The following is a 17497-nucleotide window of genomic DNA, read 5'->3' as shown; positions in this document are numbered from 1 at the left end:
CACTGGCAGCCGCAGCTCAGCTGGGGAACAAGCCCAAAGGCTCAGCGGCACCGATGCCGGTCACAGTCAGAGCTACTACAAATCCGTTAGCTGGTGAGTTATACTAACAGTAACACTGAACCAAAGAGTCAAAACACTGGCAGCCGCAGCTCAGCTGGGGAACAAGCCCAAAGGCTCAGCGGCACCGATGCCGGTCACAGTCAGAGCTACTACAAATCCGTTAGCTGGTGAGTTATACTAACAGTAACACTGAACCAAAGAGTCAAAACACTGGCAGCTGCAGCTCAGCTGGGGAACAAGCCCAAAGGCTCAGCGGCACCGATGCCGGTCACAGTCAGAGCTACTACAAATCCGTAGGCTGGTGAGTTATACTAACAGTAACACTGAACCAAAGAGTCAAAACACTGGCAGCCGCAGCTCAGCTGGGGAACAAGCCCAAAGGCTCAGCGGCACCGATGCCGGTCACAGTCAGAGCTACTACAAATCCGTTAGCTGGTGAGTTATACTAACAGTAACACTGAACCAAAGAGTCAAAACACTGGCAGCTGCAGCTCAGCTGGGGAACAAGCCCAAAGGCTCAGCGGCACCGATGCCGGTCACAGTCAGAGCTACTACAAATCCGTTAGCTGGTGAGTTATACTAACAGTAACACTGAACCAAAGAGTCAAAACACTGGCAGCCGCAGCTCAGCTGGGGAACAAGCCCAAAGGCTCAGCGGCACCGATGCCGGTCACAGTCAGAGCTACTACAAATCCGTTAGCTGGTGAGTTATACTAACAGTAACACTGAACCAAAGAGTCAAAACACTGGCAGCTGCAGCTCAGCTGGGGAACAAGCCCAAAGGCTCAGCGGCACCGATGCCGGTCACAGTCAGAGCTACTACAAATCCGTTAGCTGGTGAGTTATACTAACAGTAACACTGAACCAAAGAGTCAAAACACTGGCAGCTGCAGCTCAGCTGGGGAACAAGCCCAAAGGCTCAGCGGCACCGATGCCGGTCACAGTCAGAGCTACTACAAATCCGTTAGCTGGTGAGTTACACTAACAGTAACACTGAACCAAAGGGTCAAAATTAAATTATAACCCTGTTTTTCTAACACAAATGTCAAAATGCTTTAAAACTTTATGGTCGTTTTTTGGCAAACAAATTTAGACTAGTTGGACTAGAGGGGATCTTATATACCTACATATATATGGAATATTGCCACCGTGACAATACTGATCAGGTATTAAGTGGCCCAGAAATCAAATTGGTACACTGTACAGTCAATGTCAAAGATAATTGTATAAAGGAGTTAGGTCATCCACTGTACATGTAGCATTATCAACACCCTTAACTTCGTGCCGCCCACCATACAAAATTAATGCTTAGGAAGTTTAAATCTTTTTTAATTGGGTGAAATTTCATTTGTGCCAAAATTTAACGGTTTATAATACTAATTGAAAAAGTATTACCCAGAAATAAAATCGCGAATTATCATTACACAGATGGTTTTATGAGATGTTTTATCTCCACAGCCGCATCAGGAGTAGCGTTCGGTCAGGTGGCCAACCAGGTGAAGCCGATCAAGATATCCGCCAGTTCCTTGTCCAAACCTATCAACCTCGGCGCACTTCCTCGCGGTGGTGGTAAGTTACCTCATTACATGCAAAGTTTTATAGTTAACTTAAATAAATAAAGGAAGAAAGGAAAACCAAGTCGAGTAGTGTAAAGAAAAATATTGGACCTAGTGTTCAATTTTGACAATCCACTTATAAAAAAATGTATGGCGCCATTCAGCGTCATCTAATTCATCTGTCAAAATTAAGGCCTCAATATTAGTTACTAGTTGAAGAAATTGACAATACGACTTTATTTTGTATCCAATAGCATTTTATGAACTAAATAAAAGAAACAAAGAACGATTATTTGAGTTTATTTCTGTCTTTAAATAGAGGTCGATTCACAAGAGCTGGCACGAATCGAATGAATGAGTGAATGAAAATATCTGTGTATTTAATCAATAAAATGGTGGCTCTGATTATATGTAGTACATATGAGTTGCTAAACTTCAAACTCGGGTAAATCCATCTGTCAGATTATGCGATTTTGGTATTAAGAAAAGGGAATAGGGTAGATATTTGCTGACAAGGTCGAATGGATTTACCCAAGTTTGAAGTTAAGCGACACATATATGGATACAGGTGTCACTCATCAAAGTTCATTCCATTTGTGCCAGCTTTCGTGATTCAACCTGTACCTATGATTGCGTAGGTCACGTTTGAATACGCAGTCCGAAATTAATTATGATGTCATAATATCTCTTTCATTGATCCATCGCATTTCCGGTGATATGCCCAACGGAACGAGTCAACAAAAACGTCCAAATTAAAGGAAAATCTACCTTAACTATTTGGAATTATAGTTGTTTTTACAGTGCATTTTGTAGCCGATTTTCTGAGTTGGGATTCCCAATGTTTTTTTAATTTCTCCGTGTGACCTCGATATAATTATCTTGTAGGTTTACGGCGTGTTTATGGAATTGTAAATAGATTGACTGTACACTTTGACAGGTCACAATAGGGAATATTAGGCAAAGCTCTGCGTAGGTGGCACCACTAGTACATACAGTAAACAAACCTCATTGACATCATCAATGACACACACACATCATGCGTCACATTGCCTACTGTGAAACACGACAATCGAAAGTTCGGTTTCTGCCTCTCTATCACTCTTGCTTATTCGATCGATAGAGAGGCAGATAAAGAAATTTCGATTTTCGCGTTTCGCGGTAGGCCACCTGTATACAAACCGCCTTGGTGCATCAATGTCATAGTGAAAACTTGTCAAAAAACCGGGCAAGTGCGAGTCGGACTCGCGCACGAAGGGTTCCGTACCATAATGAAAAAAAAACGGGAAAAAAATGCAAAAAAAAAACGGTCACCCATCCAAGTACTGACCACGCCCGACGTTGCTTAACTTTGGTCAAAATCACGTTTGTTGTATGGGAGCCCCATTTAAATCTTTATTTTATTCTGTTTTTAGTATTTGTTGTTATAGCGGCAACATAAATACATCATCTGTGAAAATTTCAACTGTCTAGCTATCACGGTTCGTGAGATACAGCCTGGTGACAGACGGACGGACAGCGAAGTCTTAGTAATAGGGTCCCGTTTTACCTTTTGGGTACGGAACCCTAAAAACTGTTTAAGGCCTGGTATGTATAAGTTACTCTATGGTTTACTAAACAAATTAGTGCTGCACTCTGGCGGCAGAACATTGCAGTAATACTCCCTATTGAAAGTCTAGGAAATTTATATGTAATACTAATAAATAAATACCTAGGCGAGAAACACCTACCTTATAAAAATGTTGTTTTCATACATTATTTACATCTGTGTAAATACGTAGTTTTGATTCTGACTGCAGCGCAGTTATTATAAAATAGTAAATAAAGCCATCTAAATCTAACACCTTTGTATAATTAAAAAAATATTATGCTTTACAAATATCGCTATTTGTAAACTTTCCATCTGCACGTGTTAGTACCTAAGTCTACCAGAGACCCAAGGTCTAAAATGATGATTGGTTGTGGATAGCTGCCGCGCCGTCGCCCTTCGCGGCGGGCTCGTCGGCCGCGTACAGCGCCGCCTCGCTGCTCGCGCAGAGTGAGTATAACTAGTACTGTCAACGTCATGCATCTGCACATTTGCCGCCTTGTGACTTGTCATTGGTTGATAGGGCCCGCGTGCGGGGCTTCGTGGTTATTTTCTCTATAAGATGCGGCGAAATTTGATAAATCAAGGACCATTTGGATATGCGCACGAGCAGTTAGCGATTCTTACCAAATTTTTGTGTGAATGGTGCATTAGCAGCAGATTTGGACGCAGTTAGGTCGCGGACGGCGGTGCGGGCAGCGGTGCGATCAAAGTTCCTTGCACCCGTCCAATCCGTGCTCTACTTACAATCTGCGACAATAAACAAAGGGGCTGTGATGATTCAGGACTAATTCTTAACCAATTGAGCTAGTACCGAAGGTTACCCAACCGCGTCGATATTTTTTTATCTTCAAACATATTAACATATTACACGAAATAATTTGGTAAATTAAATATTTGTACCTACTTAATTCCCTGTATTACCCTTACGTTCTGCAGATGTTTATGACATTGACTACCACCATAAGATTTCCACTATTTATGGTAGGTACCTGCTAGGTACCTTATACCAGTATTATTGTACTTTGTAAAAAATCTGGGTTTTCATCTACTTAAAGAAAATTATGGATTAAAGAGGACCTTTTTTATGCTGAAGCGTAGTTATTTTCGGTTGTCAGTAGGGCACTACTGCTATAAAGAATCATTTAGAAACCGCCCTTATTGACAACAGTGTCATATCACCATTCACATTGCCGTAATAACATGGGTTTCTATCATTTCACAAAGACTTGTCCGGATTTGATCCCCGGATATGTAAGTATAAAGTAATCAAATCTTCGAATGACTTTTGTTTATTAGCCCTTAGAGTAAATCCTGTCTCTTTTATTTTTTACGTATTTCTTATTGATTTGGATGGTTACCACAAACATGGAACTTCGAATTTTTACTTTTATACTATGCTGTTAGGACGTATATTATTTTCGGGGTAACCGTCTTTTTTCGATTGCGCACACTGAAGCAGACACGTGTTTGACAAAAAACACGAACTGCAGTTTGAGTTTCATAATACTATTTAATTACGACTAAACTTGTAGGGCCTTGCAGCGCCATATAGTTGCCCAAACTGTTTCAATATTTTTCACCACTTTGTGCATCTTAATCTATTTGAATAATATCTCCGTGGAAATCTTGTGGCGGATTATTAAGTAGTTCATTGTTAGAGACTATTAAGTATTTAGCATTATTTTGTAGATTACATACAGCATACATGATGACCGCATGCATTTGTGGCATGAGCCAGTGTGACATATATCTCTTAGTAAATTTTACGACTACCCCCATCTTATGGAAAGATAACAAGAAGAAGAAATGAGAACCTTTATAAATTAAAAAGTAATAAATTGTTTATCTCTTAATAACAATGCTTCGACGCTTCGTTTTGAACGGAACCGTCCATTAGTTCTCGTCAACTTTGGCCATACGAATATCGCCCTTATTAATCAATACATTGGGCTATAAGTTCCATTCAGTTAAGGTAAATCTGGGGAAGACTGGCATATACAATTTATTGCAGTGAAAGACCGTCATAGGGCCAGAACTCTCGTATTTGTATACGTACGTCTCTCAGCTTGTTAAATGCAATAAGAAATAGGAGAGGCATGATGGTAAGACACCTTATACGGCATGACAACTTTTTCCTAAACATCCTGGAAGGCAGAATTGAAAAGACAAGAGAAGAAGGGAGACCTAGAATTATTTATCTCAGCCAAATAAAAAATAATGCGTCTAATGAGGAAATTAAAAGACTGGCACAAGAAAGAAATGATTGGCGATTACTCCACCGACAAGAGCAAATCTCTTAAGTTATGATGATGATGACGTCTCTCAGACACAGTCAGAAAGGGAGAGCTTCCCTCCTTCTGGTCTACCGACCTTCCATAAGTGGAGTATTGTGTACAAACGCTAGAGTTAAAAGCGAGGAAAGCTTGTAGACGGTCTTCTCTTACAGACAGTCTGCCCTACATAGACCTTAACTGATAATTCGGAAGACGTAAAGCAAAGCATGGACTCTTTTACTTGAATTAACTACTATTATCTTCGAATGTGATTGTTTGAAGTAGCCGGGTAGTTATTTCGGTGTTTTAACCGCTTTTATTTTCCTGTTAGCTTTTTGTGTCAATATTAAAGTTATTCCAAATCATTTCAATTGGGTTCAAGTCATGGACCAATACCAAATAACCGATAATGCCATAAAATCTACAGGAACATGAAAACAACTAAAACTCTCCAGAACTGTTTTTTGAAATTTCCTGTTTATTATTTTTATTGCATTGAATGTAGGTAATTTTAATATTTTTGTTTTCTATCTTCTCATTGGACGTGTTTACTTTCGTAGTTTCTGTTATTTTTGTAGTTTTATGTATTTAGTTTCTTTAGCAGTGACATGTGTAGTATTTAGTTTTCTTCCTTATGTTATGCCTTGTGATATGCTTGTGACTATGTATTACTTTATGGGACGTTACATGGACCAAATATATAGTTTTTGGCTCTCCATCCATTGCATCTGAGTGAATACTTCCCTTGTATTCATAAGAATGCTTAGCTGGATATTAAGTATAAAAATAGACTGCATAACTAGATTTTTTTCGTGAGGCAGTCATCTTTTTGTATGATTTTAAATAAATTAAATTATTTATTGATGGAATTAATGCTGGATAGGGAATATAAATATGGAATTTTTACATTAGAAAAGCATCCATTCCTTTTGTAAACTGCTCAGACAGCTAAATGCGTCGTGCGTTACAAATCAAAGATGGTAGAAAATCACTTTTTGGTCCTTGTACAATCCCCAACCACTAATCCATTCATACAACTAACTATAATTTCACTTGCAGTGGAAATGGCGGGTATCCCGGGCATGAACTCCTACCTGCTTCAGAACCTGAATCAGATATTAGCGTCGGGCATGGGAGGGCCTTTGGCAGGCATGCTTGGACAGTTTGCACAACTCACAACACCAAATTGGGGGCCTAAGGCAGGTCTCTTTCCACAAGACAAGGTAAGTGTCTATATACCAAAGTACCTGTTCGATTTGAAAGCCGCTAGGCGGGCAACGCGCTGCACTCTTTGAGACAAAACCATACCATACGTCTTGGTAGAAAGTCGAGGAAAATGGCGGGCGTTTGGGTCATACCCGTTTCACGTGTTTCGGGCCTTATTTTCAAGCACTAAAAGCGGTTTATGTTGACCCCTCACCTTGTTCTGCCACAAGTCTGGTGGAGCGCTATGCTCGTAGATACAAAACAGGTTGAGGGTAAATTGATAAATTGGTGCCGTGACCAGGATTTAGATATTCTTTTAGTAAAAACCTTATGCTTTCATGTTTCAGAAGACTTGTCATTTATACTAAAATGACACTCGAGTGTCACATGCAGCTGATGTCAATCGTATTTTAACCAATATTATTTATACGCAGATGCATGGTGACGAAGAAGAAGTGGATGATGAAGAAATGGGCGTGGCAGAGACGTACGCCGACTACATGCCTACTAAACGTAAGTAGTTATCGCTAAGTTAGCTTTGATTTCCCCTTTTTTGCACTTAGAAATCTGTATCATTTCATTACTATTTGTTTTAGCTAAATGTTTTTGCCCAAAACACCGTTGTTGGTGAACACTGAATATTTTTCTAAACGCCGAATCTTCGACTGAATATAAAGTAGCGTTCACTCTTTCATACAAATTTTAAGTTGGTGACCTTGTTTCAACCGTTTAAATCGTGGTTTGCCACAACATTCTATACTATTGGCAACGACCTACCAACGCCACCTTGGACGGAAGTCATTAAGACAATTTTCTGTCTCCAGTGAAACTCGGACGCAAGCACCCCGACCCTGTCGTAGAGACGGCCTCGCTCTCCTCCGTGGAGCCTATCGACGTGCACTACAGCCTCAGCTTACCAGACGAGACGATACGGTATTTACATGATTTTATTTATTTTCGTTCTTTAACAAATAAAAACTTGAGACGCATGGTATAGCTCAAGTCACAAGTATAGTGTAGTAAATGAAGCAAGTTGTTGTATGGAGACCCATGCATTAATTTCTCAGTCGATGAAATTTAGCTTGGTTATTGTATAGTATAGCCGACTGCCGGTTGTTAGCCGAGACTAACATTATAAATATCCAAAAAAAAACACTCCTAAGTTAGGTAAAAACACAAATCTGATTATATATTGAACCGAGTAATTCCTCAGTCCAAAATTATTTTACAAAATAAGTTATTTGTATCAGTATGTGATACTAGAAAAAAATCTAAAAGTTTTGTCAAACATGAGAATATTTTTTTATGATACTTTTTTTTTTGACGCTCATTTTCATCGGAAAATTGCTCTGTCATTTTTTTCTTCTCATATGATCTTAGAATATAATTTGGCGCAGTGGGTAAAAAATCCAAAAAAAATGCGTATCGAAATGTATGTATTATAGAACTATTAAAAACTGAGAGTGGAAAATATTTAGATTTTCATTTTGTAGGTATAAAACGGCAATTAAATGGCATTCCAGTGAAAAAATTTGACTGAGCAATTTTCCGGTCCAAGACACCCCAAAAAATTTTATTTTATTAATACTGGTATTTCTGCTGGGATATTTTTTTGATATTTCATATAATGTTGCAATACGTTACATGAATATGTCTGGTGAAGAAAGTTTGAACGGAGCATTTTTCCGTAAAAAGATATTAACGATTTAAGTCTTTAGTTATTTACTTTAATTCTATTATTATTATTCTTTGGAAATTTACACAATACTTTTTATTTATTGATACTTTATCATACTGTAAAGTTTTTTCTGGCTGAGGAATTACTGCGGGGTCCACTACCTTTATTTACTACACTAGTAGCGGTTAATTAAGAAAGATGAGCGTTTGTGAGCCCATTAAGTGTAACGCATTCACTGCCACCCTCTTTTCCTGGACATTCACCAGGTGCCGCACTTTGCTGTCACTATAAATTTTGAACGCGTCTGTGCGTCAAAGGCACAGGGTGAAAGTCACGGTGACGCATATGTGCGTCGGTGGCAGTGAATGCGGTAAGTAATGGGTGGAGCAGCCAGAAAAATGGATATTTGGTCAATTTAAATCATTTAAAATAATGGTTTTAAAAGTATAACCCTTGACAACGCTTTCCATGTAAAAAAAAAATATATTTCAGATCATTCTAAATAAATCAATTAATCGATACATCGCCCCTATTAGGAACGGCCTACTGTCGGCGCTGCAGTTGGAAGCTGTCGTGTACACAGCGCAAGCACACGAACACACGCTGCCGGACGGCACGAGGGCCGGATTCCTTATAGGTGAGAATGAGAACCAGTGATATAAAATAAAATATTGTTGATATATGTTGTCTTTAATGCGGGCTTTGGATCTACCCGAATATCTACAGCAGCTGGCGAGAAAAGTTTGATGAATTAGACGGATGACCTTGAATTATGCAAAATTAACAAAATGGCCGCCGTTTTAAATATTTTGTTGTTGGGCCGAGCGGTTCCGTTTAGTCGATGTCTGTCCCAGAAAGAGTCCGGAGTGGTCTCCACACGTGATATTCCTACCTATAGTCCGGCAAGAAATTGTTGAAAATTATTGAGGGCGCCACTTCCTACGTAACTGTCACATTTTTGACGGAAAATGCATTGCAACAATTTAGTATGAATTTTTCAGTTCCTATTTGTTTAATTTCTGCTATTTGATGTCACACTATATTTATGAAAGTTTTTTATTGCGATTTATTTTTGGGTAGGAATTTTCAGAGCGTCAGGTGACAACCAAAACTCATTAATTACTATCACATGTTAAGAGCCAGAGCCATAGTGAACCATGCTAGTATAGTTTGTAGCTTTCTAATAGACCCCGACGGCTAATCCTTTGTCTATTGTTAAGTATAACCGCTCGTGCCACGTGCCACAACCACCTGCATAAAAAATCGTTCGTTCACTTTACCCAGGTAATTGAATTACAACTTCTATGGAAATTGCAATAAGATTCAAAATTAACTAATGGATAAATATTTTGTTAGGATGTGTATGGTCCGTTCAACTCGCCGGCACTCAGTACTACGGTTACTGAGTGCCGGCGAGTCTAACGCTACAGAACCAGTCTAAAATGTGTCATCGAGATGCGTAACAAAGGCGCGTTATCGGAGAGCGCACCTACACTGGTTTTTTGACCGTTAGACTAGCCCGCGCTCAGGTGCCAAATATAATAATTAAGACCCTTTTTTGCAGGTAAGTAGCACGTGCGGTTTTACTTAACAATAGATAAAGGATTAGCCGTCGGGTCTATTATAAAGCTACAAACTATAACAACATAAGGTTAATTTTTGTTTAGTTGTATTTTTGTAAGACGACCGGTCTGGCCTAGTGGGTAGTGACCCTGCCTGTGAAGCCGATGGTCCTGGGTTCGAATCCCAGTAAGGGCATTTATTTGTGTGATGACACAGATATTTGTTCCTGAGTCATGGTTGTTTTCTATGTATTTAAGTATTTATATATTATATATATCGTTGTCTGAGTACCCTCAACACAAGCCTTCTTGAGCTTACTGGGGGACTTGATCAATCTGTGTAAAAATGTCCTATAATATTTATTTATTAAATAAATAAATAAATAAATAAATATTATAGGACATTTTACACAAATTGACTAAGCCCCACGGTAAGCTCAAGGTATTATTATTATTATTTATTCTCTTTATTCATTTCTCATCTCTATTATTTATTTATTATTATTTTGTAATTAGTGAGTTTTGGTTGTCACCTGACGATATTAGACACAAGGTAGGCGAAACCTGAAAATACTGCTTCAAATCCAGCTTTGGCCAACGGAGTATTTCTGTAGTATTTTAAAACAATCACTATATGAAATATGTTCTTAGGTGACGGCGCTGGTGTGGGCAAAGGCCGAACCATCGCGGGCATAATCTTCGAGAACTACCTGAAGGGCCGCAAGCGCGCCATCTGGGTGTCCGTCTCCAACGACTTGAAATACGACGCGGAGAGAGACCTGAGGGATATTGGGGCGGGGAAGATTGAAGTTCACCCTCTAAATAAGGTAATGTCACAGACAAGACATCCTCCAGACTGAGCATAGTAGTTCTACCCCCTCTGCCACAAATACCGTAGTTTTTACTCCATTTTCGAGTCGAAAGTATCTTTGTGTGACGTCCGTGTCTTTGAACGGACCAATCACGGCACGGGACCTCGCTCACTTCGTCCCCCACACCCCGTATTTTTGGCAGCATCGGTTTCATGAAATAATTGCTCTAAACTCTGTCTAGAGGATTCCTAGTCTATGGGTAATGTACACACTTTGGCAGCAAATAAGTACAGATGTATGTACTATGTATATATACACTGCGGTAAATAAACACACGACCCGCCTGATGGTAATGGATGGTTGATGGTTACCATCAAGGAATATTCAATGCGCGTTGCAGACTCTATTAAAAAGTTTATGGAAAAAGTAACCATTTTTAAATTTTTACTTAAAAGACCGCTTAATGTCGTACTTACGTATAAGATAAACTTATTTCATAATTCTTCAATCTTCTCTTTAGATTTTTGCCAGTATCAATTTTTTTTTTCGCGACAATGATACGCTTACTCGGATCACTCTAAATCTAATTGATTTTCTGTGATTGTAAGTCTCAAAATTGATTTTACGGTGACATCTTTCTTTAAATGAAATATCGGTTACGCCATTTCAGTTTAAATTCCAGAACGATTTGCTACTAAATAATAAATAAATAAATAAATATTACAGGACATTCTTACACAGATTGACTAAGTCCCACAGTAAGCTCAAGAAGGCTTGTGTTGTGGGTACTCAGACAACGATAAATAATAAGTAGGTAAGAGACACGCTTTGAAGTTTCAGCATCCTGTAATTAATTTTACAGTACATATGGTGTTACTTTACCGCCCTATTGCGGTAACTAGCACTATACGTGCGTATGTGGAAAATTTAAAGGGCCATATGTACAGTAAAACGTTGTAAAATACACGTGCAAAAAGGTAATTCGCAACTCGTGTCGATTTAAAACTCTCCCTTCGGTCGTGTTTCAATTTATCGTCAGTCGTTGCGAATTTACTACTTTTCGCACTTGTAATGTATTAATATTCATCTAACAGATAGAAAAACTTATTGTCTGATTCGTATCTTTTAATTCGAGGTCCTTTTTTGTCCCCAGTTCAAATACGCAAAGATCTCATCGGCGGTGAACGGGAACGTGAAGAAAGGCGTGGTATTCTGTACATACTCGGCGCTGATCGGCGAGACGCAGTCGAACACCACCAAGTACAGGACGAGGCTCAAGCAGCTGCTGCAGTGGTGCGGGGAGGACTTCGACGGATGCGTATCCTTTTGGAAATAGATCGAGTATAATATTATAAAGTTGGATGGTTAGAAAATGAGCAATTTGTTGTAATGTAGGTAACTCATTAAAAAAAAACTTGTATAATGTCATAGGAAAACTAGTTGCCATTGAATGACAGTCCACCTGTGGAGATGTGATAAGTGACTGTCTGTGTTTATAGAAAATTCAAATTTTTATAGTAAAATCAAAATTTATACAAACTTTTAACCCTTTTCCAGACATAGTACGGTTGGTGCCCCAACTTAAGTACCCACGTCGACATACTAAAGGGTCATTCTATGGAACTTGCTAACTATGTAATCAAACCGCCATACTGAAATCATGATTTAGTGACAGTTTCAATATGGCGGTTTGTTTACATAGTTAGCAAGTTCTATAGAATGATACTTTAATTGTATATAAAAGTGGATACTTATGTTCGGGAACCGATGTACGATTTATCGACATACAAACGACATACGCGCCAATAGAATTTCAACTTTAGCATTCCGATTTAAGGTTCTAATTAGATTGCACTTTCGGGAAATGTGACTTTTCTTGAAATTAATCATCAAAACCTAATTGGAATATATTTAGGTTTTTCGGGAAAACCTTGTAGATTGGTGCGGCCTGGAAAAGGGTTAATTATGATTTTAAAAACGCGAAAGAGAGTTAATTTCAAATTACTTCCTTGTAAATTTCCATATAACCTTACATTATCAAATCAGATCGTATTCGACGAATGCCACAAAGCGAAGAACCTCTGCCCCGTCGGCTCAGGCAAGGCCACAAAGACCGGCCTTACCGCCCTAGAGCTACAAAACAAACTACCTAAAGCTCGCGTAGTGTACGCTTCGGCCACAGGAGCGTCTGAACCGAGGAACATGGCGTATATGGTGCGGCTTGGTATATGGGGAGAGGGAACACCCTTCCCTACGTTTATGGACTTTATCAATGCAGTTGAAAAGAGGTAAGACCGTAGAAACAAAGCAAATTTAACTCTGTAAGTATATACATTAGGTTCAAAATCCAAAATAAACTCCCAAGGCTCGCGTAGTATACGCTTCGGCCACGGGTGCTTCAGAACCAAGGAACATGGCGTATATGGTGCGGCTTGGTATATGGGGAGAGGGAACACCCTTCCCTACGTTTATGGACTTTATCAATGCAGTTGAAAAGAGGTAAGGCCGTAGAAACAAAGCAAATTTAACTCTGTAAGTATATACATTAGGTTCAAAATCCAAAATAAACTCTCCAAGGCTCGCGTAGTATACGCTTCGGCCACGGGTGCTTCAGAACCAAGGAACATGGCGTATATGGTGCGGCTTGGTATATGGGGAGAGGGAACACCCTTCCCTACGTTTATGGACTTTATCAACGCAGTAGAAAAGAGGTAAGACCACAAAATAAAGAAGTAATAGAAGTGAAACGTACATCTATAGCGTGTGGCATGATTAAGCCTTATTGTACTCAGTTTCACCACAGACTATTGTCAGTCGTGTGTCAATTCAGTATGGCGCTTTTGAGATGTCAGATGTGAAAACGATTCCAGGAAAAATTAGAAATAATTACAAATATGCCGCGCTGCTCTATTTTGGAGCGTAAAAACGCTAGCCGAACAATAAATGTTAGATATGGAGGCATTTCATATCATCGGTAAGTATTATTTCAAGTAATATTTCAATATTTTTTACATTTTCGGTTTCCGCAAGGATTTTTGGATTGTTTAGTGCAAAAATCAAATTTATGTAAATGAGATAAGGTTGATATCTACTTAGCGTCAAAGTCATGTACGGGTGCGCTATTCAGCCACAGTGCGAGGACCATATCAAAAATGTTATCGATGTCGATGATCGTATAAATACACAGTTCGATTTTTTTTATGTTCATACATTGTTCTTAATAATTTATTTTTGTTTTGCCTCTGGATGATCATATCGAAAAAGTCGTCGCTTATGCACATTTTATATTATGTACAAAATATGTTCTTACTTATTTATTGCTATTCAATGGATTATTTGATTTAAAGTTTTTCTTATAGTATTGCATCCATGGATACATATTTGTCAATTTTGTATATTAAATACGAGTAGGTAAGGTGTCAGTTTTAAGCTGTCACATAATTTTACTGCCGGGTATTTGCTGGCCAGTCTAAGGGTCGGTTGCACCAAACTGTTCGTATCGTTAAAGAGTTCGCTAAATTTTTATGTATGGAAAGTTTCATAGTAAAGCGCCGGGGCGCGCCGGCTGACGTTGATCAGTCTGTCAAATGTGGTTGGTGCAACTGGCCCTAAAGCTCGCTCCACACTCTTGGACAAATCTTAAAGCGGTCTTCACATTCGACCTTTGACTAGACTTTTGACACTTGTTTGACCCATATCGTTTCAATATTTAGTATTTGACGTATCTCATTGTTCGAATACGGCTGTAAAGTCTCCTCTCGGAGTTGGACGGCCAGATGACAGTCTCTTTTGTACAAAAGAGTGCATAAGCCAATTCTTGTGATAAGTTTCCAAGCAGACCCCAGGCTCCGTGCCTGACGCGGGCCGGCTCACGGGCCGTGGCAAATAGCCGGAACAACGCTAGGAAGAAGGAAGATGATGGTTGCGCGACATGTAGCACGTAACTGAGGACGCGGACATCACGCGGGTGTGCTAAGGAGTAACAGTTTTTATTATATACTCGCTTACAGTTATATGCGTGGTTGGTGGCTTGATTACTTTCAATACGAGCATTTTTTTATTAAAAAGTAAGTAGGTAGCCTAATCGTCGCCAGAAAATATAGTAATACATATGTATAAAAAACCTGAGTAGTTTACGTGTACACTAATCTTTAATAAGCGTTTATCGATATCACACCGAATCATGCACATCCCTATCGCATGTGTCAACCTCATAGTCGAATATTTTATCCTATCGCATTCACTCTTGGAAAAGCCATGCAAGTGTAAAAGCAATAGAGCATAAATGTCAATTTACAAAAATAAAAATCGTAGTGCATTTTCGACATAATTTTCTTTGCTGTAAAGTTCAAATTATTGAGATGGGCGAGGGCTCATAATCCTTTTCGAAATAAGAAAAATATGGCCAATTTTTGTGACAGCGTTTTGGCGACATAGGTTTCCATACTAATCCAGGCACATGCCGTTTCCCGTCAGAGCGCGGCGCGCTCATTCTTTCTTCCGCGGGTAAGACCCTTAAACCGTCGAAACAAATACAAATGAATCAAAATTTTAAGTTTGACTAGGATTTAAAACCCAAGAATTAACACTCAGTTTACGAAGCCCATTTATATTTTATTTCTCGTATCAAACTACGTGAGAGGAGCAAAGAAGGTTCAGGTAACTGTCGTTGTTAAGATATCTCTAAACTAATTGATAGCCCCAAGACACAAATATAGCTTATTTCTTGGGTTTAGCTCCTAGTGGTTGAATAATGGTGGCTTTATCCTCTAGCCGCACAGAGACTTGTAAAAAAGCATCCTCTTCATTTTGAATCTTTAAATCAAATCTCAAAATAGCATGTATTTGCAAGTTTTCCTTTACAACGACCTTCACATTAATATGATTACTGCGAATAGGGTATTTGACTGTATTAAAAATAAATTATTTAACACTATGCATGAAATAAATTAATAGAGAAATGTAGACATCAGTTATTTTTAGACACAATTTCTATTTTAAAACCCGTATAAAACTATAAAGAGTAGGTGATTTGATTGTTACGTCACATGCTAGTCTTTGAAATAAATTCCATAGTGGCAGAATCGTTTTGACAGTTCGAAAAAAGAAACTGATTTGACTAGTAGTCAAATACCCTATTGGCGGCTAAGTAGAGGGTATGAACTGTGGCTTCAGAAATTAAGACATTTTTGATTGAAATAAATATTAAATCCTTTTCGCAGAGGTGTCGGCGCCATGGAGATTGTAGCCATGGATATGAAACTCCGAGGCATGTACATCGCCCGGCAGCTCTCCTTCCACGGCGTCTCGTTCAAGATAGAGGAAGTGCCGCTATCAGACGCGTTTCGTGAGACTTACGACAAATCTGTGGCGTTGGTGAGTCTATTTTTGTCGAAGTTGCAAAACCAAACCAAAGGGAAAGAGGGCAAGAAACAAACGCTTAAAGTTGACGATAAATGGTTGTCAAACATTGAATACGAAAAAAAACGCTCAGAAGAAGGGTTATTTGCGGACTGTGCTTGTGTCATCGGCCAGTATTGATCATCATTTTGAGTAGAATTATATCGATATGTTTATACGACATTGATGGAATCGAGCCTTCGCGCCGATCACAAGCAAGTGTCAGTGTCGGTTATCTGGTGAGGCGCTACTGCCATAAATATGCTATGAGAAAATGTTCTTAAACATAACCAGCAATGTAATAAGTATAAAGCCAATTAGCCAACAAGAAATATGTTTTCACATCACCTATTCGAAAAAGGGCTTTTTCTTCCCCGCTAGGAGGAATCAAAGTGGCACTTTTCTTACCTGCTAGGAGGGATCAAAGTTGAACTTTACTGTTCTAGGACACGATTTTTTCTTTCTTGCATACTATTTTTTTTGGTCAAATAATACATATTTTGGAACATAACAATTTCCTCATAGTTGATGTGAAAAGCAGTATGTGTCACACGGTATCAAAATTATTTCGTCTTGGGCGTTAACACTTGAATCCCTCATAACGCGCAGGATTCTACTGTAGAATCCTTCACTATGTTCGGGATTCTATTGTAGAATCCATCGCTTCATTCAGGATTCAATGTACGTTTGACGGAAATATATCATTTTGATCCCTTGTAACACAAACTACTATTGTCGTAGTGGGTGGAAGCCATGCAGCGGTTCACAGAGGCGGCGGAGCTGATCGACGCGGAAGCGCGCATGAAGAAGACTATGTGGGGGCAGTTCTGGTCGGCGCATCAGAGGTTCTTCAAGTACCTCTGTATCGCCGCTAAGGTATGTTCAGTTTTTTTTTTATATAACGAAATGTATCTTCAATCCCAGTATTTCAACATTTTACAATCCGCTACGTTTCACACGTTTTCGATTCTTTAAATACGTCAAGGGTCCCGATATCACATCGGAATTTTTTTTGCTGACCTGATATCGCGTACCCGATACCGAAGCAGCAAGGATAAACCTGCTAAAGAACTCGGAAGATAAGTTTTCATTATAATTTTTGCCCTACTAATATTATTCTATGCTCCTAGATTATTTTGCGTACACATAGATTATGAAAGCTAAGTTTATTACAGTACTCTATATTAATCAAAAAGAATAGATAGTATAGAGGGGTCCTGTCATTGTAAATTTTGTAGTCACAGTAAATTTACTGCCATCTATCGACACACGACTAAAACTCAAAATGAAAAACGTATAAAGTTATCGAAAAATGTATATATATGGATAAATGATTTTATTATTTTTATATCATTTTGATCC

The 17497-nt window shown here is 38.9% G+C and overlaps 1 protein-coding gene across 1 annotated transcript in view; it reads left to right on the top strand.

Annotated features, from left to right (window-relative positions):
- LOC134799837 (protein strawberry notch) overlaps positions 1 to 17497 on the top strand; it is a 55420-nt gene that overhangs the window by 3753 nt on the left and 34170 nt on the right. The window contains exons 4-14 of the mRNA XM_063772235.1: positions 1519 to 1629; positions 3583 to 3651; positions 6537 to 6700; positions 7118 to 7196; positions 7508 to 7616; positions 8898 to 8998; positions 10575 to 10750; positions 11889 to 12053; positions 12782 to 13023; positions 15958 to 16111; positions 16877 to 17011. Coding sequence (XP_063628305.1) covers positions 1519 to 1629; positions 3583 to 3651; positions 6537 to 6700; positions 7118 to 7196; positions 7508 to 7616; positions 8898 to 8998; positions 10575 to 10750; positions 11889 to 12053; positions 12782 to 13023; positions 15958 to 16111; positions 16877 to 17011 — 1505 coding nt within the window. The remainder of the gene's footprint in view (positions 1 to 1518; positions 1630 to 3582; positions 3652 to 6536; positions 6701 to 7117; positions 7197 to 7507; positions 7617 to 8897; positions 8999 to 10574; positions 10751 to 11888; positions 12054 to 12781; positions 13024 to 15957; positions 16112 to 16876; positions 17012 to 17497) is intronic.

The sequence above is a fragment of the Cydia splendana genome, chromosome 19 (assembly GCF_910591565.1).
Source record: "Cydia splendana chromosome 19, ilCydSple1.2, whole genome shotgun sequence".
NCBI classification, from domain to species: Eukaryota; Metazoa; Arthropoda; class Insecta; order Lepidoptera; family Tortricidae; genus Cydia; species Cydia splendana.
The sequence above is the reverse complement of the archived record's forward strand: the minus strand, read 5'-3'. Positions and strand labels throughout refer to the sequence as shown.